This window comes from Lepidochelys kempii, chromosome 17 (genome assembly GCF_965140285.1).
Source record: "Lepidochelys kempii isolate rLepKem1 chromosome 17, rLepKem1.hap1, whole genome shotgun sequence".
NCBI classification, from domain to species: domain Eukaryota; kingdom Metazoa; phylum Chordata; order Testudines; family Cheloniidae; genus Lepidochelys; species Lepidochelys kempii.
This window is the reverse complement of record NC_136396.1, coordinates 1,622,775-1,646,138: the sequence shown is the minus strand read 5'-3', so window position 1 is coordinate 1,646,138 and position 23,364 is coordinate 1,622,775. Positions and strand designations below refer to the sequence as shown.

The 23,364-nt window shown below is 62.1% G+C and overlaps 1 protein-coding gene across 1 annotated transcript; it reads right to left on the bottom strand.

The window, feature by feature from the left end:
• Positions 1-1,228: 1,228 nt before the first annotated feature.
• Positions 1,229-19,363, bottom strand: TRAF4 (TNF receptor associated factor 4). The gene is made up of 7 exons (XM_073315172.2): positions 19,162-19,363; positions 6,243-6,294; positions 4,183-4,287; positions 3,911-4,072; positions 3,579-3,740; positions 3,280-3,435; positions 1,229-3,135 (listed from the first exon to the last, which is right to left on the bottom strand). Exons 1-7 carry the CDS (start codon positions 19,302-19,304, stop codon positions 2,503-2,505), a joined length of 1,413 nt encoding a protein of 470 aa, XP_073171273.2. The 5' UTR covers positions 19,305-19,363; the 3' UTR covers positions 1,229-2,502.
• Between the last annotated feature and the right edge of the window lie 4,001 nt (positions 19,364-23,364).

Below are 23,364 nucleotides of genomic sequence, written 5' to 3'. Positions count from 1 at the left end.
TTCTAGGCGTAAGAGCGGCTTACCCTGGGTTAGCACTGAAGGACATCTAGGCTTCTGTAAAGAGCAAGCTCAGTCTTAAGTTCCAAAAGGTAACACAAACTCCTTCCTGTATCTGTGATCACTTGCTTTAACCATATAAATAACGCTCTGATTGCCTTTTCCTATTTAAGAAATCCTCAAGTCATTTAGGAGAGGGCTGGCTGTGTACCTGAACAGTTCTCTCCTTGGGTACCACACATGTCCAGGAGTCGGTCTTCACCACATCTTCAGATGCTTCAAGCTTTCTCCAAGATGTGTCTCTTCACATCTTCTTGAACCATTGTTCATGGAATCGCCAAGTACCACCCCTTGCCAAAAAGCCACTACCTTGTTCACAAGTCAACTTTCCCTCTTATAACATGGCTGACTGAAGCACCACAGATGATGGCTTCCACGAGCCGTCTTCCAACCTACTTCCCTGCATTACATACTCATTGCACAATGCATGGCTCTCATCTCCAGGGGGGCACTGGCAAATTTGGTTTGACTCCTCCATTTAATCAGCGGTGTATGACCAAACAATGTATTACTGCAAACACAAAACCGGTCCAGTCCTGGCCCAAAGCGTGGACTCTATCTTGTGTTAACATCCATTGCCAATGCCGGAATCAATGGACAGTAGCCAGTCTAAAATAGCAGCTAAGTAACTTACTAAATCAATTAATTCTACAAATGGTGACTACATGATACAAACTTGCTCATACTCCCGTGTAACGAAAGGCCTTGGCATTAACCGAGGGGAAAGCAGTACAGGGAACATGCGTGAAGCTAAATATTTTCCAAACATCCCGGAAAAGGCTATTTGGAGCTCACCATTATATCATCTGCATGGGTCAAAAAGACCATTCTGCAAGGTGGACGTTTGGAGGATGGAATGGCTTTTTGGATCGGATGCCCAATTGCATTTCAACATTACGTGATATAGAGAAACTGCCCCACTGCCTGCCTCTCCCCGCCCCCATGGGGTGCCCAGCATGCCATAGCAATGATGTGTCTACCTGGTGGGTTCCCCGAACTCATTGCTAAGACTCTGCTTTAAGTCACACTGCCTCCCCCTCTACATTGCCCCAGCAGAGAGAGGGGTGATCTCATTTGCATATGGCAATTAACTGCAGTTCCTTTGCATGTCAAGCCCCACCTGTGGTCCAACCCCTGCGGAGCGAGGAAGGAAAGACAGCAGGATCAAACCTGATAAATACAAGAAGAGTTTATTGAAAAAGTGTGAAGGCAGCAGGGCCGGGCAGCTCCGCAGCCAGGACAATAAATAACAGACGCCCTCCCCTCGGAGTGACGCGATATGGAAGACTCCCCGGTGATAAGACACATGCACCCCAGCTCCCCAGCCAGATGCTGGGGCGGGTGCTCACAAAACATGGCTCTGGGTGGAGGGGCCCTGTGCCCTCCGGGGGTCCCTGAGGCAGCAGGAAGGAGACGGAGCCTGGGGACCCTGGCAGCTGCATGCACAGCGCCAGGGGACCTGCCGGTTCCTTGCTGCTGGAGCATCAGGCTCTGGCTGGTCTGTACCTCCCTGTGGGGCTTCCAGAGCACCAGGGGGCTGGTAGCTACAAGGGGACCCCTCACTGGGGCTCCCTTCTTAGGGCTTCATTGCAAAGGCCTCATGGGAGGGGAGGGGATCCCTGCCCCGCTACATGGCTCTTGTGTTGTCCAGGCTTCTCTGGGGCTCTCGGGGGGAGGGGGAATGCCCTAGCTGAGCTGCAGGGCACAGGGGCGAGTCCTGCCCCGAGGCAGGCAGCCTGCAGGGAGCCCCAGGCCTTGCCCCCTCCAGGCACTCAGGAGGGGAGGAGAGCTTGGGTTATATGACAATGGCCCCAGTGGAGATCAGCTGGATCCACTTTCTCCCCATGGGGTGGCAGCCTAGAAGCCCCAGCTCCCAGGGGGCAATGCCACTGACGCTATCAGGACAGCATGGCTCTACCCCTCCTGCCCGCCGTGGGCACGGCTCCAGGGCTTGCAGGTGCTGGAGGGGGGCTGGGGTTCCCCCAGGCCCAGCTGCAACACTGCCCCACAGAGGCGGTGTTTCACTCTGGTGGGGCGCAGGCTGGGGGCAGCAGTGACCAGCCTGCCTGGGCCCCACAGCTGTCCTGAGGCTGGAGAGCCAGCCCATGGGAACATGTATGAAGGACAGGGCCCGCTCTCCTTCCCACCCAGTCTGCGGGGCCTCTCCCTGCACCCCACGGCCAGCTCCAGCCACGGCGCTGGGTCTCAGCGGGCGGGGCCCAGGGTGGTTCCAGGCCATGGCTGCTGCAGGAAACCTGCTTGCGACAGTCCCTGCTCAGGAGGGAGCTGCTGGGCCTCTGGGGCGGAAATACCAAGAGGGCCCCAGTCAGACAAGCCCACGGTGCCCTCAGGCTGCTGCAGACAGAGAAAGGCCACGGAGTCGCTGCAACGCAGCTGCGGCCAGGCTGAGCCGCAAGGCCCCTGGCTAACGTCTCCATGCCAGGCTCAGGCCAGGATTCGTGGTGGGATCTCCACCGAGGCCTTGATGAAGATGGTGTTGTCCCGCACGTAGTTGCGCTTCTTGATGTCCTCGTGCGAGATGAACTTGGGGTACCCGAAGCCCAGCGTGCTCTCGTCCAGGGAGCTGCGGGAGGCCCCCGGCTTCTGGAAATTCTTCCAGTTGGGGTCAGGGTTGAAGGTCTCAGTGATGTGCTGGGGCTTGGCCAGCGAGGGGTCGCTCTGGTCCAGCAGGGAGAAGGTGACGCGGTAGGAGAAGGGCCACTCCAGGAGGTTGTCGTACTGCCCCGGCAGCACCCGGATGTAGACGGACAGGTGGCTGCCCTCCCCGCTGCCGTTCCCGTTGGGGAACACGGACACCTGCAGCTTGTAGCCGTACCGGTGGGTGTAGAAGGGTGGGCTGAAGAACTCGTAGTTGCTGCGCACTTTGGACTCCTGCAGCTTGCGGGTGTAGTCTGTGATCTTCCAGATCAGGACCCCGTCACTGCTGACCAACAGCTCCTCCACATCCTGCCGCAGCTCCTGGATCTCCTGCCGCTGCCGGCTGACTAGGGAGCACACCATGCCCAGGTGCACCTTGGTGCTCTCGTCCAGGTGCCGGCTCATGGCCAGCTTGGGGCACTGCACGGAGGAAGAAGCAGCCATCGATGGAGTGCAGCACAGAAGAGAGGGAAGGGGCTGGTGAGAGCCAGGGCTGGGGAGGGAGCTCCAGCAGGGCGCTCGGGGCGGTGGCCCAGGCCGGCGGGGGCAGCGGGCAGCACTTACCCGATGTTTGCAGCCAGCGTCTTTGAAGGGGCACAGCACCATGGCTGTGCTGCAGGTCTCCTTCAGGTGCCCGGACAGGTCCTCCCTGGCGATGCTGGGTGTCCCGCACTGGTTGGGGCAGGGCACGGGGTAGCGGGGACACTGGAACTGGTGGCTCTGGGGCAGAGGGGGAGGTGCTGTTAGCTGGAGCAGCGCTCCCCCAGAGACCGACTGGGCCCCGACCTGGGCGCACCCAACGGGCTCCCGTGACGCGCGGCCCAGGGAGCAGCACCCCCCGCCCCCGCCGGGCCCCGCCTCACCTGGATGGTGTCGAAGACAAACGGCTTGGAGCAGTAGGGGCAGGGCTGGGTGCGCTTGGGGCAGTCGGCCAGCGTGTGCTGGGGCAGCAGCCGACGCATCAGGCGTGCCCCACACTTGTTCTCGCAGTACACGCTCTCCTGGGGGCAGGCGCCCTGGTGATTCTGGGGGGCAAGAGTGCGCTGAGCTGGGGCCAGGGGGCGTCGCCCGCAGGGCCGTCCCGGCACCACCCCGCCCCTCACGCCAGCCCCCTGCGAGGGGGGGACCCCGTGGGGCTGGCCCCGCCCCCGAGAGGGACCCTGGCTCCCCACACCACCCCTGCCCCGCCCCGCACCTCGTAGGCCTCGCCGGTGAAGTCGCTGGAGCAGAACTCGCACTCGACGCGGCGCTTGGGGCAGCCGTGCTGCAGGTGGCCGGGCAGGTCGCGCCGGCTCAGCTTGGTGCTGCAGCGATTGGGACACGGGATCACGTTGAAGCCGCACGTGCCGAGATGGGGCTGGCGAGACAGGAAGGTGAAGGGGGGGGCGCGTCTCCCTCTCTCTCTGGTATCACCGCCCAGAGCCAAACCCGCCCGCACTGCCCCTCCCAGGCCCTGCAGCCGCTCACCTGCAGGTGCTTGATGTGTCCGCTCCAGCGGCAGCCCTCCTCGCTGTGGATGCAGCGGATGGTGAGGCCCAGCACCTGCGCCTCGAGCTCGGGGTCCGGGTAGATCTGGGGAAAGGGACATTTAGAGATCGGGGGACTCGCACCCTGGGTCAGAACAGGACCAGGCCCATCCCAGGGGCACCAGCCACGCCCTGGAGCAGGCACCAAGCAGGGGCAGGGCGCTCCTGGCGAGGCCGGGGGAGTCCTGGGGCCCAAGGCAGACAGTGAGAATGGACACGTCCCCTGCCCCTCACCAGGGTGTTCGTCTCCCCTGCCGGCCCGGTGCCTCCAGGACCAGGCTCCGCCTCAGCCAGGGGCAGGGTCCTGGCTTTGCATCATAGAATCATAGAATATCAGGGTTGGAAGGGACCTCAGGAGGTCATCTAGTCCAACCCCCTGCTCAAAGCAGGGCCGATCCCCAACTAAATCATCCCAGCCAGGGCTTTGTCAAGCCTGACCTTAGAAACTTCTAAGGAAGGAGATTCCACCACCTCCCTAGGTAACGCATTCCAGTGCTTCACCACCCTCCTAGTGAAAAAGTTTTTCCTAATATCCAACCTAAACCTCCCCCACTGCAACTTGAGACCATTACTCCTTGTCCTGTCCTCTTCTACCACTGAGAATAGTCTAGAACCATCCTCTCTGGAACCCCCTTTCAGGTAGTTGAAAGCAGCTATCAAATCCCCCCTCATTCTTCTCTTCCGCAGACTAAACAATCCCAGTTCCCTCAGCCTCTCCTCATAAGTCATGTGTTCCAGACCCCTAATCATTTTTGTTGCCCTTCGCTGGACTCTCTCCAATTTATCCACATCCTTCTTGTAGTGTGGGGCCCAAAACTGGACACAGTACTCCAGATGAGGCCTCACCAATGTCGAATAGAGGGGGACGATCATGTCCCTCAATCTGCTGGCAATGCCCCTACGTATACAGCCCAAAATGCCATTAGCCTTCTTGGCAGCAAGGGCACACTGCTGACTCATATCCAGCTTCTCGTCCACTGTCACCCCTAGGTCCTTTTCTGCAGAACTGCTGCCGAGCCACTCGGTCCCTAGTCTGTAGCGGTGCATTGGGTTCTTCCGTCCTTCTCCCCCTTCCCAGCGGCTCCACACACAAGCATCATGCCTCTAAATCCATCTGCCCTGAGAGGTGCCCGCCTGAGCCACTGGGCTGCCCGCAGCCTGCAATGCCCTCTCCACAGAGAGGCTGGACGAACCTGCCTGGGAACCACTTAGCTCAGGGTTAAATTAACCCCCTCTCCTCGAGTCCAGGGCTGGGACAGCAGAGGCTGCAGGTCAGGATTGAGGGGCATGGGAGGGGAGGGGAGGGCAGGGCCTGGGTCTTGGCTCCAGCAGCATTCTTCAGAGGGCTGGAGGAAACAAGCCAGATGCCCGGGGGGCTGGCCCAGCTGGGCACAGGAGCTGTGGCTGGACGTCCTCCCCCCCGTGGGGTCGAGCTGTTTCCTGTTAGGTGGCAGGGGCTCTGCCATGCCAGGGCGGCGAACAAGCAGCCTTTCTTGGGAGAGGAGCCAGTTTCCCAGCACAGCTGCACGAAGGGCTCTCTCGCCTCAGAGCGACGTTGGCATCGCAGCCTGTGCCAGGTGTGCCAATGCACAATCCCAGGGCAGGCTGTGAGGGGAGGGGGTCCCTGTCCGTGACGTGGAGACTGTTTGCCAGGTCTATCTGCCACACAGACTCGCGCAGCCCGACACCCCAGGGAGGCCACCGGCTGAGGCCGGGCGCGGTCCACGCTGCCAGCTCCGTGGGACCTGATGCAGCATCCCCCCGTTGGGGAAGCCCAGGCTGCGGGGAAGGGGGAGATTCAGCTCCTCATGCATTGGCTGACTTCCCTGCCGGACGGCTCGCCCCAGCTCTGGGGCCTCCATCCCTGGGCTGCAAATGGATGGGAGGCAGGAGACAAGTGGGAAAATGCTGCACCCGAGCCGAGCCCCCTGGCAACGCCCTGCTGGGCACCAAACCCCCCTCCCCATGGCTGAGCTGTCACGGGCAGGGCGGGGCTCTCACCTTGGCATAGTCGAGGGGCAGCTGATCCTCTGGACACTTGAAGACGCCTTCACTGCAATAGAAACGAGCCAAGGTCAAAGCTGGTGGGACAGCAGGGCTCCCTGGGGGGCAAAGTTGGAATTTTCTGTCGTTTTTTTAGTAAGTCCCCTGTATGCCTCAGTTTCCCCCACACACGGCACTTCCCTCTGTATAGGGAAAGGGACTAGGTTTGCTCTGAGGGCAGGTGAAGACACAGAGGCGTGCGCGTCACCTCCGTCTGAGTCATTTGAAACGTCCCAGCCATGCCCAACGCCCAAGCTCTGCCTGCCCTGCGAGAGGAGCTCAAACCCAGCAAGGGACACAAGTGAACCGAACGCCTCCTTCTCTGCTCAGCCTCCCCCAGCAGCCTCTGGGGTGCATGGCCCCTCAAGCTGGCCCGGCTACTCTTCCACATAGGAGGGAAACTAGCCAAGAGCGGCCTTGTTCTGCCTCACAGCCTGCTGTTCTGCTGGTTGCTCGATGCCACGGGGCGAGAGTGTCAGTGGCTCGAATGCCAGGCTCTGCTTCTCCCGCCGGCCCGACACCTCCCAGGGTGTGACCCACCTTGCCCCGCAGGCTTTGCAGGGTGGGATGGGCTCATTCCCAGAGCAGCATGGAGCAGTGACCCCATCAGGGCCGGCAGGTTTGTATAATTTTTGGTGATGCCCAGAACAGATCCAAGTCCTGCCGCCCCCCACTCCTCACACATCTGCCTAAGGCTCTGGGAGGGAGTTTGGGTGCAGGAGGGGGTGAGGGGTGCAGGCTCTGGGCTGGGCTGGGCGCAGTGCTTACTTCGGGAGGCTCCCGAAAGCGACCCACACCCCCCTCTGGCAGCGGCTCCGAGGCAGGGGGCCAGGGGGTCTCCACCCCCGCAGCTCCCAGCCAATGGGAGCTGCGGAGTTGGTGCTGGGAGCGGGGGCGGCGTGTGGAGACACACCACCCCCGCCCCCCAGGACCATAGGGCCGTTCCGCTTTTGGGAGTGGCGCGGAGCGAAGCCGGGCAAGAAGCTGCCTTAGCCCCACTGTGCTGCTGGTGGCGGCAGCCGGGGAAGAGACCCGGCCCCAAACATTGGTGGAGCCGAGCCCCCGGGCCCTGAACATTTCTGGAGCATGGGCCCCGGGAGGAAAGCAGGGCAGCTGCTCCCAGCCCTGGGCAGTCAGGGCTCTGCAGGCCAGGCCAACAGGCCCAGCTCCGCCCCATGGTCTGGTGCAGCTCCCCGCAGCCAGGTGCTAAACGCCTCCCAGGCTCCATTAGAGGTGAGAAATCTGCCACCCCACAGTGGGAGCTGGTACCTCTCCCCCTCCCCCGCCACAGCTGCTCGCCAGATGTTGGGGGGTGGACGTGCTGCCAGGCAGCCCAGGGGCTCCTGGTTTCCAGGAAACCGCCAGCTCTCAGCTCAGTCCCATCCACCCCTGCAGCTCCCCCAGCCTCTGACCCTGGGAGGGGCTGACAGCTCTGCTGGGACGCGTGGCGGGGAGTGCTGGCGTGGGGGGGAGTGCTGTGCGTGGCTCAGAGACAGGTCACCCGGGGGGGCAGGGGAGCCCTGGACTGCGAAGGGTCTAGGCACCGCGCAGGGGGGGGGGGGGGGGATATGGATGACACACACTCTCCAAAAAGAACAGGAGGTCTTGTGGCACCTTCGAGACTAACCAATGTATTTGAGCATGAGCTTTCGTGGGCTACAGCTCACTTCTTCGGATGCACGCCGTGGAAAATACAGGGGGGAGATTTATATACACAGAGAACATGAAACGATGGGTGTGACCGTACACACTGTAACGAGAGCTATTACCAGCGGGGAGGGGGGGACGGACAGACAGGGGGGACAGGACTTTTTGTAGTGATAACCAAGGTGGGCCACAAGTCCTCCTTTTCTTTTTGCGGATACAGACGAACACGGCTGCTCCTCTGAAACACACTCTCCAGCTTCCCACAGATCCCAGGAGCCTGGACTCGGGGACTCAGCTGGGAAGGTCCCTTGTGCAGTGCCCGGTGCCCATGCCCCTCGCACAGCTGGCCAGCGATAGCAGCCCAGGTTTCCCCGCACGGGGCAGGTGGCAGCGTTTGCCAGCGGCGCATCTAGCGAACAGGAGCGCGGAGGCAGGCCAGGCAAAGCCGGCTAGTGCCTTCCCCAAACCCAGCACCCCACCTGGAAACACAGCAGGCTCGCCCCGGAGCTGCCCCCCACCTGCCAGGGCCCAGACACACAGACACCTGCACCCGCGGGAGGAAGGGGAGTCACCCTTGTCCATTGGTCAGCTTCCACAGGCACCAAAACCTGCGCAAGGCACGGGGGACACTGCACTGGGCCCCACCCCTCAAGACAGCCTGAGTGGGGCTGGGCTGGGCCCTCTCCTGGCAGGCCTGGAGGTGCCCTGGGCGACTGGGCCCCCAGCACAGTGGAGCCTCCTCCAGAGTGCGCCTGAGCCTGCAGCCAGCACCACTGCTCTTTCCCCAAGCCATTGCACGGATCCAGGCAGTTGGGCTTTCCCAGCCCACCCTTCAGGCTTCCCTGGTGAGGAAATGTGCCCTGTATCTGAACCTGGTAATAAGCCTGCCCCCACGTGCTCAGCTCCAGATGTTACCCCTGACCTCTGAGCTCATGGAGCCGGCAGCAGCAAGCCCTCAGCCCCCCAACAGAGCTCCAGGAAAAGAGGGAGCCCCTTGGGTCCCATGGGAAAGGCCTTGCACAGTGCTGGCCCCATCTCCCTGCGCTGACAGCCCACGCTGCCTGGGGTCCTCGTGCAGCATGCGTGCAAGGTGCAGGCAGACCAGGACTGCCACGGCCAGGAGGGGAGAGGGGCCTGGCTGCAGCGACGTGGGGGGCAGGTGCCACAGATCACTCAGCCCCCCGAGCTAGTCTCCGCCGGCCAAGCCCTTGCCCCAGGCAGGGCCATGGGGAGCAGGGGCTGCACTCCAGGCCCCAGTAACACCCCCGATTCAGCATACCCGGAGGACACCTTCCCCGCAGGAGGCCAGGACATGTCCAAAAGGTGGGGCTGGCCCTGGCTGCCTCCCCCGCAAGCTCCGTGGGCACAGCTCCAAGCACATGGCTGCCTGTTAGGCCAGGGCAGAGCAAGGCACAGCCAGTGCCAGGCAGGGAGTGTAAACACCTTCCCTGCGTGACAAAGGTCAGTTACGCAGCGAGTGTCACGCCCGCAGGAGCGCCTCCCTGTGAGTCACTGGGGCAGGGTGGGAGTTGACTACGTAAACGTTCCCCCCCCCCGGCACAGGCTGGATTGGCACATGGAGCCCCTGGCCCCCCCGTGGGTCTCCGCTCCAGAGCCCTGCACAGAGCCAGGCCAGTGATCACTACAGCAGGGCATTTACCTGGCTCACACCCCTTCTCTCCCCCCCGCCCCACAGCCCAGGCCCGGCTCAGCCAGCTGCTCCTCCCCTCCCCCAGTTCCCATGGCCTCCTCTCCCCCTCACCAGCTGCTGGGTAAGTTACATGAACCCCTGATGGAAATAAACAGAGACTCCGGAGCGCGGCACCGTATTCCACGCAGTTCGAGCATCCGCCCACTACTTCCAAGCCCCAGGAGAGACTGAGGGAGGCCAGAGCAGGGGGGCTCCCACCTGGCCCTTGCACAGATTAGGGGTTTTATCAAGGCCCACGAGCCGTGATTTCTGACCCTGGAAATGCCCCTACCCGACCCCCACCCCTAGCAGATGCTGCTTCCTCCCCTGACACCAGATCCCTGCTTAGGCAAGTGCTGCGCGGCTCAGTCCAACTGCCTTCCCCCCATCAAATCCCCCGACGGACATACAGGGATGGGAAAGGCCCAGGCTGCAGCCTGGGAACAGGTGTCCCTTCAGCCAGGCTTCCAGCTGCTGCCAGCCTGGGATTCCCAGTGTGCCGAGACAGCAGCAGTCGCCCCACTGAGATCAACAGCTGCGGCCATCCTGGGCCAAGCACACCAAGAGTCCCACTGTGCCTCGGCCAGCCCCAGGCGCCCGCTCCAGAGGAGGGGTGGCTTCGCTTGCCCTGGGCTCCCCCATGCACATCTGGAGGTGGCGAGGGTGTAGGCCAGCACTGGGCAATGCTCTGCTCTGCCAGCCTGAGCACACTGCCAGCCCCCCAGCTCAGATCCCTGCCCTCTCTCAGGCACTGAGCAGCGAGCCGTGGCTGGAAGACACCAGGGCCCTGAACTGGGGGCCCGATGCAGAGCCCTACAGCCAGTGGTGGAGGGGCAAGGAGGCACCCGTGGCCTGGGCCCAGCACTGCAGAGATTCGACTGCAGAACAGGCCACGGGCCCGTCGCAGAATCTGCAGCTACGCCTGGGCCAAGACTGTGCAGAAAAATGCCCAACCTTTGCCCTACAGTGAAATCTGCTCCCAAGCCGAGGCCAGAGGAGCTGCAGCCAATACAGGCCGAGGAGCCACTGGGGCTAGCCAGCCCTTCCCTGCCACCAGCGCTTCTCTGCCACCCCGAATCACCAACATGCGGCAGCTCCCTGGCCCACGGATCTCACCTGGGACCACTAGGAGCTTGGCTGCACTTGCCAGATTCTTGGAGAACCCGGAGCACGAGGAGATTGAGGCTGGGGGCCCGGCCCTTGCCTCCCCCTGCACAGGAACCCTCCTCCACCCAGCTGCACAGCGCCCTGCCTCGCTGGTCTGCCTCAGGCTTGCAACACAGCCAGTCCCACCAGCCTCCCTGTGGCGAGTGTCCAGGACAAGGTCTAGCAGCGAGGCCTGGGGCGCTCGGACACAGCACGACCCGCCTGCCATTGGAACACAGGGAGGCTGGCAGCCGCTCTCCAGACATGACAGGGTTACATCCCCGGCAGTGCTACTAAATCGCTCAGCCAGAATTAAGAAGCTGCCAGACAAGAAGAGCAGCACGTGACCGTGCATTCCCAGGGGCCTGGCCCGCCAGCAACACGCACAGGAGCGATCGGGCAGGGCAGGGCAGGGCAGGCAGCCACAGTGCATTTGCCCTACAGACCTGAACAGCAGCTCTGCTGAACCGTGCTCACGGCAACCAGAACTGCCACCCCTGGGACCACTCAGACTCTGCATCAGAGAGACATCGGGGCCCCGGGCACCGCCACAGCCCAGCCCAGGGGAGGGGACACCCCCCATGCGACAGCCACCTGCCACAGCCCACAGACGCAGGGACTCAAGGCTAGAAGGGCCCATCGTGATCTGCTAGTCTGACCTCACAGAGCCTCGCCCGCCCACTCCTGTAATAGACCCCTGAGCTCTGATAATACTCAGTCCTGCCATGAGGGCAGGGGGCTGGACTAGACGACCTCTCGAGATCCCTCCCACTCCTACGCTTCTAGCTGAGTCACTGACGTCCTCAAATCATGGTTTAAAGTCTTCAAGTTACAGAGACTCCCCAATTTACACTAGTTTAAACCTGCAAGTGAACCATGCCCTACGCTGCAGAGAAAGGCAAAAACCTGACCCAGGGTAAAATTCCTTCCTGATCCCAGATATAGTGATCAATTAGACCCTGAGCATGTGGGTGAGACCCACCAGCCAGACACCTGGGAAAGAATTCTCTGTAGTAGCTCAGAGCCCTCCCCATCCAGTGCCCCGTCTCCGGCCACTGGAGGTATTTGCTGCCGGCAGTCCCAGTCCCATTGTACTATCCCCTCTACAAACTGATCAGCCTCAGTCCCGAAGCCAGTTGGGTGTTTTCCCCCCTAAACTTGTTGCTGGCCAGTTTATATCCTTGTGCTCACCCTGGCGCTTACCTCCACTAACCCCTCTCCCACCCGGGCCCAGAGAGCTCCCTCGGGCGCCCGGGGAGCAGAGACGCCACCCCAGCAGGAGGATTCAGAGGGTGCCAGCAGCATTTCACACGGACTGGATGGAACAAGCGGGGCCAAGCAACAATTGCAGCCGGGGAGACAGGAGAGGAGCAAGGCAGGGCGCAGGGTTGAGCAGCCGGGCAGGAGACAGAGAGTCTGAACGCCAGGCTTTGCAGCCCAGAGGTCTGACTGGGCCAGGCTCCCACTGCAAAGCTGGGATCTCCTACCCATGGCAGGGGCCTCTTTCTGGGGCAACAGCTCCTGTGCTTCCCAGGATGCCCGGTGGAGCTGGACAGGAAACTACACCTGCCCTTCCCTCATAGTCGCTAGTCACACCTCTGTCCTCAGGTGCTGCAGGAATACATGGGGGCCCTGGGCAGCTGGGAGAGCGCTGACCAGCCAGGGCTCCCCTTCCCGACTCCCAGGAGTGGTTCACACGTGTCACAGCCTGGCATCCAACTCGCCCCCTGGTTCAGCTTCCAGGCTGGGTTATTTCTACAGGAGGAAAGGCCTTTGCCAATGCCATGGCGGGGATGCCAGGCAGAGCCCTGGCCCCACGGCCTGCTGGAGAACAAGGGCTAGTCAGACCCCTAGCGCTCAGCCCCTGTGGTCCCCCGCAGACGCACCAGGAGGGAAACCACCAGGTTTCGGCCAATACGGCTGGGTGGTTTCCTTGCCACCTGAGCCCAGCGCCGTAGGCCGAGCCCGCTTCCCTGCACGGGTCCCAGGCTGCCCAGCTCCCAGTTTGTTTGGGCGCCCGCCGTTCCTGTGGGGACAGTTGCTGGGCAGCGAGGAGAAATAAAGCCCCAGCCTAAGCAGCGGGATACATGGAAGCAGAGCGCTCGCCAGGGAGCCACACACCTGACAGCGCAGCACGGAGCCAGCCGGGCAACGGAACCTGGCCCCCCCGCATGCAGAGGCACCTCCCCCCGGGGACAGACCGTGGGCAGAGCCGAGCACTGCAGTACCCGAGAACGGTTCAGACAGCAGCTCCCACAGCTGGGCATAGCTCAGACAGCGCCTCAGCACGTTCCCAGCCAGCCGCCAGCCTCGCTCTGCCTGGATTCCACGCCCAGAGGAGGCGACTAAGCCGAGGGCGAGGATTATGGTACACAAGGGCGAACGAGGCTCCTTGCAAAGGCTGGAGCAGGCTGGGGCGGAGCCCGGCCCGGCTGCGCCATGCTAAGCAGTGTGGGAGCCTGGCTCGCGCCAGCAGCCCCACCCCAGACTGGGCACAGGCACATGGCCTAGGCTAGCTCCAGGCGGGAACCCTGCGGCTCCGGCAGCCTAATGCGCTCCCACGCTGGCTGCCATGCACCTCCCCAGCACCAGCGCCGTGCACAGAGCAAGGGTTAACCAGCACAGAGAGGAACAGGCTGCAGGCCCCCACGGCAGGGCGGGGGAGAACAGACATAATCCCCAGCAAAGCCTGCTCACTCCACCACGGCTGGCTGGGCAGAGAATGTGCTGAGACAGCAGTTAGGGAGTGAAGTCCTTGCCTTTGACCGTCCCTGAACACTGCATGGTCTGGGGCTGGGCTGCCAAGGGGGAGGAGGGTCACAGCACCCTCCCTGGGACCCTGCTCTGCTCCAGGCCCCAGCAGCGAGCTCAGCCATGCACCCTGCCCAACGCATCAGTTACCAGAGACTGACCTGAGCCCACGCCCCTTGCCACACCGCGGGGGCTGGGCAGAACAGCAGCCCTGCAACAGGGTCAGCACCTTCCGAGGGTCCACAGAGATCCCCTAAGGCAGCATGACGTGCGAGAGCCAGGGACGGAACCCAGGAGTCCTGACTCCCAGCCCCCTGCTCTAATCCAGTAGACATCTCCCCTCTCTGACATTAGAAATCCTAACTCGAGCCAAGAGCTGGACGCAGGCCCCAGGCAGCATCAGTGCAGGTGACCTAGGGAGATAAGTCAGCTTCCAGCTGCCCCCAGTCACGTCCTAGTCACCCCCTCCACGGCACCGTAGGATGGAAGGAGCCTCCCTTAAGAAACCCCCAGTTTTGCACAAATTAGGTTTCTCTTGTCTTCATGTGGCACTTGCCTGGCTCCTCCCAAGAGCCTGCGGCCTTGGGGACTCTCCAGCTCTGCTCAGCAGAAGGTCGCCCTGATGGAGGGGTCACCCCACAGAGGGTGGGGCCCCTCTCTGACTTGGCAGACTGGGGCTGGGGTCAGGGGCTGTTGACTGGGACCATCTGACAGCAGAAACAGACAATTTACCGTGTTTACACAGGGCTCAGCTCCTTGGTGCAGCCCCTGAGGCCCGGCCTCACTCCGCTCCCAGCCCTGTGCCAGCTCGGTCCTGAACCAAGCAATCACAAAACACCTTCTGAATTCCTGGCTACGCAGCCAGCCCAGCAAGACTGGGCATGCCTGGCCCCCACACCACCAGGAGGGCTGAGCGCCACAGGGGACGGGGAGACACTGCTCTGAGCTGCAGCCAGCCCTCGCTCCTTTAGCCCAAAAGACGGGAGCACATCCCCCCACACCTCCAAACAGCCAAGAGACCAAGGCGCAGAGCCCAGTGAGCTCACACCCTGCCAGGACACTCCGCACCAGCCCCTTTGGGGAGTGGGGCCGCTGGCGGAGGGGAGCGCATTTCCCATGGCCAATAGCCCCACCAGCAGGAGGGGATGCCGCACCCCGGGACAGGCTCCTGCAGGAGTGGGCGCTGAAGGGGGAGCCCAGAGGAGGACAGTTCCTCCCCTACAGGAGCTGTGGTTCTCCCAGCCGTGGTCCGTGCAGCTCCCGCGAGAGGAGCCCATACACCGTGCATGCACGAGACCAGGATTTTTTTGGCTAGCAGCATCCCTCAGGGCCACACACGTGCTCTGTGCCGCCTCAAGCTCCCAGACAGCGGCCAGGCGGCAAATCCCCCCTCCCCCCCACAACTCAAACCCAGGCAGCCGAGGGCTCCTGAGAGCAGGGCCAAGGGCTGGTGATGCCTGGCGGCATCACAGATGGACACGGGTAGCTCACCAGCGCCAGTCCTGCCAGGCCAGGCGGGCTTGGGCTGCAGGAGAAGCCTGTAAGTCTCAGGAGGGGAGGTGCCTTGCTGGGAGCAGGGAACATGCCCCAGTGACTGTGAAGAGAAGACCTCCCCTGGGGCAGTGCCGAGGTAGAAGACGCTTTCAGCCCCAATCTGTTCATGGGGCCAGCGGACATCTTGATACAGACGATGGGCCTGGCTCAGACAGAGCCTCATCCACTGGGCCGGGGCCAACGCTCATGGCAGCATAGTGCTGGGCCAGGAAGCATCAACGTCCTTCCCTGTCCCCCGTTCCAGGAAGGGCTGGGAGGACTTGCTGTGCCTATGGGAAGCCCCGAGTTCCCTCAGCACAGAGCTGCAACCCCTGAGGAGCTGTGGTGTCAGAGATGAGGTTGGCTGTGCGGGGTCCTTCCTTGGGGCCCCGTCTGACGCTCTGTGGGGTTCAAGGCGACGCTGGCCTGGCCATTTGGAGGGTTCTGACGCTCACCGTCTGGGCGCTGACGAGACCTTCGTGGACTGTCCCAGAGAGTGGAGTTTCAGCCTCATGAGTCCAGAGAAGGACGAGGATGCTGAGCATCTGCTGGGAATGTGGGATTCTCACAGACAGAACAGGTCCCAACTGTGCCCATTGTCAGGGGAACCAGTCCATGGAAGGAGGGCTAAGCCCTGGGGCTTGATTCCTTCGCTACAAAGACCCTGTACGGTGAGGGTCTGTGCTGGGGGAGGGGGTGTAACCAGAGAATTTCAGGCCACAGTCACCCTCAGCCCATAGTGGTCAGGAGCGCCGAGGTTCTCAAGGCGCTTAGTCTGAGCTAGGAACGTGCAGGTTTGACGTGCGCCAGGTTCGGTCTCACTGCCACGGGCATTAAACGGAAACGGAGACAAGTCAGAGCCACCCCTCCTGTTATGCCCCCGTGCGGGAGCACAAGGTGCACACGCAGCCCTGCCAGTCACAAAAAACCAGGCCTCGTGTGCGAGGCACGTGCACCCCTGTAGTGGGATCCGTGCCGACACGCTCAAGGCAGTAGCCTGGGTTCTATTCCTGCTCACAGGCACCAGGGCCAACTTTGGGCTCCTCATTACCAAGCCAGGCGTTTAGTTAAACTCTGGACAACGCCACAGAGACTCAGTCTGGTGTGCTGGTCAGTGGGCCTGGGCATCGCAGTCACAGGGAGCATGGCCATGGCCCGGGGCCAGCCGTGGGTCCTGGCACCAACCTGTGCTCTAGTCCTCCCCCACTCCGACACTCTGCACACCAGGCACCCAGCTCAGCCCCAGAGGGTTCTGCAGTCCCAGAGACCCCACAGCTGCCTGCTTTGCACTTGGTGACAGTGGAGTTGGGCACCAAGGGGTTAAACACGAATCGTTCTACACAAAACAGCCCTCAGAGGTGGAGGGGCTTCCTTGGCCCCCAGCCCTGCCCTGAGGGAGGGGGGACCGCAGCCCCCCAGACGGGAGCTACAGGCTGCTGAAGTGTGTCAGGCTGGAGAACATGACTGAACCAGGCCCCCGCCTGAGCACCGACAGCCAGAGCCGCCTCTCGCCCCGCCGGGCCTCATTCAGGAAGCAGGAGGCAGAGGACTGGCTGGTGGTGCTGGAAGCAGCTGGCTCTGGGAGTGTTCAGAGGCGCACGCCAGGCTTCCCTGGCGAGGCTGTGGACAGCTGGCTAGCCCGAGAGAGACCCTGCCTGCCCGGCGGGGGTGGGGGGACCAGGGACGGCACATGCCAAGCCCTGGCAGCACTTTGGCAATCCATAACCGCTCAGCAAGCCTGTGGGAAGCTGCTGCCACAGGCGACCCCTCCAGAACCCCATGGCTCAAGCATGCTTCAACAGCAGGGTTTAGATGCTGTGGTGTGGACAGGGCTCACACCAGTGGGTGCAGAGCTCCATCTCTGGTGAAGGGCACAATCCTGCCAGGAGGATGGAGTCTCACAGCAAGGAGAGGGGCAGGGCTGTGGAAGAAAGGCAAGGTGCCCGAAGGAAAACCGCTCGCCCTGAAGCTCCCACCTACGTCCCCACACGCACACGTTTAATCCCAATTTGAAGACTCTGCTTTTTAGGTCAGTGTTGCAATTGCTGAGAGCTAAGCTGGGCTGGGGCTCTTAAGGGATGTCCGGCAAGGGCTGAAATAAATCCCATTTGGCACACTTATTTCCCAGCAGTGTCCCCAGCACAAAGGCGCAGGGATCCCGAAGGCCCTGAGTGCACCGGGAACAGGACCGACCGTGCTAGCTACACACTATGCAACACACAAAAGGCTCCTCTCTACCCACTGCCACTGCATGGGCTGCTGAGCCCGCACTGCCTCTCAGAGCCTCTATCCCCGTCCCCTGACCACAGAGCAGGCCTCTCCTAACCCAGTGCACAGCTCCCAGCCCTGCCCACATCTGCAGCTGCTGTATTGTGATCTGTAGCACTGGGACCCCGCTGTGCCAGGCGCTGTACACACACAGCCCAGGTTCTCAGCAGGGTCTTCCCATTTCCAGGGGCTTTTTCACAGCACCAGACCCTGAGAGAACACTGTAGCCAAACCACCACATGGAGCTGAAGGGTCTGGGGGCAAACAATCCTATGGGCCTGCAGCAGGGTGGGATGTAGCCTGGCTGAGCTCTGGCTCCTCAGAGAGGGTCTTGTCGTGGCCAAGGGTTTCCCCTCCCCACTTTTGGAACCCACTTCTGCAATAAAGTGGCTGTCGTCCGTCCCCCCCACCCCCCGCCCCATAGCAGGGAACCAGCTGGTCTTCAGTCAAACGGAGGAGGGCCCAGGGTGGCATGGAGCTGCAGCTGCTGAGCTGGGCACATAGCCAGCATGTTTGCAGGGTCCTTCCCACTACCAGGCCACACGGGGCAGGCAGAGAGGGCAGCAGTGTGACTGGTATCAGGGAGGGATGTTCAGACAAAGGGCGCAGGGGGCAGAGTGCAGAACGGACTGGCTGGTGCCACCACCGAAGGCAGAGCCTGGAATGCACCAGAGTGTGAACCTGCCAGGACTGAGGGGTTAACCCCCCACCCTCGCCCCCGCAGACCGAGACTGAGCCCGAACCCACGGGTGGGAAGCGAGTGAGAACTCAGAGCCACGAGCAGGACAGCCCCCAGCTGGGAGAAACAGGAGTCTGTATACCCTGGGCAGGGCCCCCCTGGTCCCTCACCATGTAGAGAGCACCCGGCTTCTGGCTCCGCAAACGTGGACCACAACGCCTACCACCACCCTGGACGTGGGACAGGGCGGGGGGACAACGGGGACATCTCCACTGTGGTGCCCCCTTGCCGGGACCCAGCCTGGAAACGGGGGCAAGGCTGCCATTACCCACCGGGACTCCCATCCTCCCTTCACAAGGCTGGGGCACAACGGGAGGGCAGGCTGGGACGTGCTGGATTGGGCAGAACAGGCCAGGCCGGCTGGGACAGGAGACTCAGGAGCTCCCAGCCCTGCTACACCCAGGTCGCTGCCTGCCGGAGCCGGCGGCCCGGGCGGAGCAGCCACGTGGCCCGGGCGCTCCGCGCAGGTGTGAAGACTCAGGCGGGACGTGACCCGACCCCGTGTGGAGCCCCGCACCCCCCCCGCACCCCGGGGGGCTGGGCAACGCCTGACCCTTGCCCCCCCCGCTGCACACACGGCCCCCCCCGTTCGTGCTGCCCCAGGCCCCCGAGCCGCGCACAAGAGGGGCCGAGGGGGGGGACGTCCCGCCCGGGGACAGTCTCCGCACCTGCCCGGGCACGTCACGAAACCGGCGAGTTTCGGCCCCTCCTCCCGCCGCGCGCGGAGCCGAGCCGAGCCGAGCCGGGCCGGGCCAGGCACCGGCGACCGCCCGGGGGTCCCGGGTCGGGCGAAAGCGCCGGGCCAGGCGGGCACCAGAACAAACCGCCCGGGGCAGGAGCCGGACTCGCCCCCCCCCGCTGCCCCGGGCGCGGAAATCCCGGGGGGCTTTGCCCGGGGGGGCCCCGCCAGCCCGGCCCAGCCACGAGACCCCCCCCCGGGCCCGGACCAGCCACGAGACCCCCCCCGGGCCCGGCGAGCAGCCTGGGGAGCCCCGCACGGTCCCAGCGCCGGCCCGCGAGAGCCGCGAGCCCGGGGGGGTCCGGGGGGGCCCCCCCGGGCCTGACGTAACAAAGGGATCTCTGACGTCACAACCCCCCCGCACCTGAGGAACTCCTGCAGGCAGGTGTCGCAGAAGCGGTGGCCGCAGGTGGAGACCTGCACGGGCTCCCGCATGGCCTTGCCGCACAGCGGGCACAGCAGCCGCCGCTGCGGCTTCTCCAGGAACTTGTAGTCGAAGCCGGGCATGGTGGGGCCGCGCCGGGGCCGCCGCTCGCCCAGCGCCTGCCGGGCACCGACTGGGGCCGCGCCGCGCGGCGGCTCCGGGGGCGGGCGGCGGCCCCGCCCAGGGCGGCCCCGGGCTCCGCGCGGCCCTAGCGCCCGGCCGCGCCCCGCCCCGCCCCCCTCGGGGAGCCAGCGGCGGCTGGGGGGGTTCCCGGCTCGGCCCCCGGGGGCAACGCCACAGCGGCTGGCAGAGCAGACACCGCGCTGCCCCCCCCGCCTAGGGCTGCTCCCCCCCCCCACGGCTGCCCGGTCAACGCAAGACTTCGCTCAGGGGGGGTCACAGCCCGGGGTCCGGAGTCCCCAGGGCCAGGCCAGGGCCACCCCCTGCCCCCGGCTCCCTTCCCGTGCCGCAGCCCAGTGGGCATGGCCCGGGCCGGGGAGCCGGGGTCCGGTCTAGCCTTGGCTCTGCCACGTGCTCCCTGGGTGTCCTTGGTTGAGTCACTGACACCCTGTGCCTCAGTGTCCCCACTGGGCTCTTTACTTACCTGCGCCTGGAGGAGTCATTAGCTCTGGTCGGCCACGTGCTTTGAGACTGGCGCGTCTCCGGGGGTGGCCACGCTCCCAGGCCAGGCCCAGCACCCGGGCGGCGGGGGAGGGGCGGTGGTTTCTCCCTGTCTGGCGCCCAGCAGCGGGCTAACCACACTCCCCCCCCCCCCCGCCCCGCTGCACCGACCCCTGAGCTGCCGCACCCCGCGACGGGCGGGGAGGAGGACGCCACCTAGTGATCACACCTGTTACCGGCACAAGTTACTAAACCAAACACATCTGGAGCAAGGTGTGACTACTGGCAGTGGTTCTCACACTGGGGGTCAGGACCCCATTTTAATGGGGTCACCAGGGTTGCCTTAGAGTTGCTGGGGCCCAGAGCCCAAGGGCTTCCACCCTAGGTGGCAGGGCTGGGTTACAGGGCCCCTGCCTGGGGCTGAAGCCCTTGGACTTTGGCTCCCCCCTGCCCCCGGGGCTCAGGCTTCAGCCCCCCCTTCTGGGATGGTGTAGTAGTTTTTGTTGTTGGAAGGGGGTCGCAGTGCAATGAAGTTTGAGAACCCCTGCGCTAGACAATCCTTTTCAGGTGACTACGGTGCTGCGTGGCTACAGGCGCTGGGGTGGACACTCAGGACCTAGAGAGCAAAAGATCTGCAGTGACCCCTGTGGCTAATCTCAAAGAACTGTTTTGTTCGCTCCTGAGACCTGTACAGCCACCCCCACTGAAGGACATTTGCCCCAAAGCTGGGCCTTGGGGGGCATGCTGATGAGGGCAAAAACAATCCCGTTCCCTATTTCTCAGAGCAGAGAATATCCCATTTCTCTCCATCACTCTCCATGCAAACCATCAAGACTCTTGGCTTAGCCCCTCTTCCCCGCCACTGGGAGTTGGGGGCCCTGCTCGGACTGCATGGGTACCTATGCCCAGCAGGCAATCGCCTTCCTGCCCCGCGTCTCACCTTCTTCTCAAAGAGGTTGGAGGGAGGATAAAAGATGCAAGGAGCAGAGCCAGACTAAAGTTGCCACCCTCCAGCCTCCACTTGCTGCTCTCAGAAAGCAGCATGTAGGGATGTGTGTCCCTTCCCCCAGAGGCTGGCAGAACAGGTCCAACCACCATTTGGTGCCCACAGGCTGACAGGGTGAGGAGCAGGTGGCTGGAGCCTAACCCGCCCGTGCTCTAGCCCTTGTCTCATGGAGGGTAGTGGTGGCTATGGTAACTTTTGGGTTTAGTTTTCAAATAGCAAATGGAACACGGAGGGATTCCTGGGGGAAATGCTAAGTGAGTAAATCCCCATCATGACACTTGCTACACATGTTCTTCTCCCCCAAAAGTTGTGTTAAAATCTGCCAGGGTCTGCCTGGTGGGAGCAAAACCCGGCCCCCCAGCATTTGCTAGAATCAGGGCAGGCACAAAACTAGTGGGGTATAGGCTGCAGCCCCCACATACACAGCCTGGGGTGGGGTCGGGGAATGATATCCCAGGGAATCAGGTTCTGGGCTAGCAGCTTAATCGGCCACATGCATGGTGCTACCCTACCTGCTGTCAAGCAACTGGCTATATGACAGATGGGTTAAATGAATGGGGCATCCAAATTTAAAAGAGGGTCTCTGCCAGTGCATGCCAGGAGCGCACTGGGATCCCTCTCCAGCAGACTGGGCACCCGTGTGACTTGAACTACAGGCCCTCAACAGCTCTGGCTGATAGGAGAGGACTGGTCTCCAACCACACACTAAGACCACAGGCAGGAAAGGTTAACACACGGCCTTTGTGAAGGCAGTAAGCTGGTGGCAGAATGGGCTAAACTTTAACCAGCAGGAATTTGCTCCCTCACTTTCCCAGAGCTCCTGGAAATGCTACATGTGAGAGATTAACCATGGGTGGCCTTATGAGAGCAGGCTGGGAAATGCCATTAGAATACTGGACATAGCTGGAGCTTGTTGATTGGCCCCCAACGATGTCCCACCCGGTCTGGCATGCTGGCTGCGTGGCCCATGGCATGTGGGTAACTATTCTTCCCATTCTGTTTTCTAGTAGCCATAAAACTCTTCAGGCCGCGCATTCCCTTTCTGGTTCTGCCACTGACTCACAGCATGACGGGCGTGCTTAGGTGCCTCTTGCATTGCAGTTCAGCCAGTGTCAGGGAAGCCAGATACAATGTGATTATCCCCTAAGCCCTCCTATAGCATAGATGGCTCTTAATTGTATTCTGTAGGCAAAAGAGCTAAGGCCTTCACCGTGTCCAAGCTTTAGCTCGCTTTGGGAACACAGTTAGGGTCCTGTCTACACCACAAAATGGACCCATGTTGTTCAGTTGGCACTCAAGTTGTGGTCTAGCCTAGGCTGGGGCATGGCTGTGAAAGCTGGTTCCATCCCCCTCAGGCCGGCCAGAACAGGATAGAACGTGCTCCTCCAGCCATAACTCCATGTAAACCATCTCTGCACACAGCTTTAAAAGGGAGGGGGGTTCTAACTGCGCTGTGTCGGTGTCCCATGCGGAGAATGGGGACAGAACTTAGCTAGCTCACAGAAGTATGTGCAGCTCCATTAACGGAGGCCTGCGAGCCCCATAGGACTCTCCGATGAAAGGCGCTAGCAGGCTAGAGAGTCACTATTTCTATTTATTGCACTTTGATGTTTAGAACTACTCAGCCTCTAAGCCCACTGCAGAGAGCATTTCTGACTCATTAGCTAGCGGGAACACAAAGTCATCAGAAGGAACTGGCTGGAGAGATGGGACAGCCTGAAGTGAGGAGTCCCTGTCCCTGCCATGGGGTTTACAAACAGGAAAGATCAGCCCCTTTCAGAGCCTGAACACTATCAGATATTGTGTGTCTATGGCTCCCTCAGGCCCAAATGCTTCTAGGCACATCAGTAGTAACTAGAAATACCTCTTAAACACGGGCAATACATGACCTCACTCCAGACACCACCAGAGCAGCTACTGTACTTATAACCTCCTCAACTACCCTGACATATCACTCCCAGACAGACAGGCAGTCCTCCTACACCCAGTGCCCCCAACAGCCCATCACAACCCACCTACAAACACACACACACTCTCTCTCTCTCTCTCTCCCTCCAACTTTCAACTGAGAACAGAACAAAGCGGCCTGGGATTTCACCAGCTCCCTAGGGATTTTCTACTTCTTGAGTCCCTCCCCTCCCTCTTCCTGGTGTTATCATCCCTTCACACAGGGAGAGCTGATTATGGATGCTGCTCCACTCCCGGGAGATGCTTAGGAGAGCTACAGAAACTACATAGTACAGAGTTTCGTGCCCCTTCCCAATCCCGCCACCGCTGAGTCCCTAGGCCAAGTGATGGACCTTCAGCTTTTCTTCAGGAACGTGGACACTGCACAAGATCCACCTCAAGCTGGAGAGAACAGGAGGGAAATGGGTTGCCTCGGCAGCCTTCCCCTTTCCAGCATCATCTCCTGAACATGTTCTTTTTTCTGTCCGTCCTCCGGAGCCTCACCAGGGATAGTTGAGGGACACTGCTGCTCCGGAACAGTTCCGTGGCTGAGCTATCCTCTTCACCAG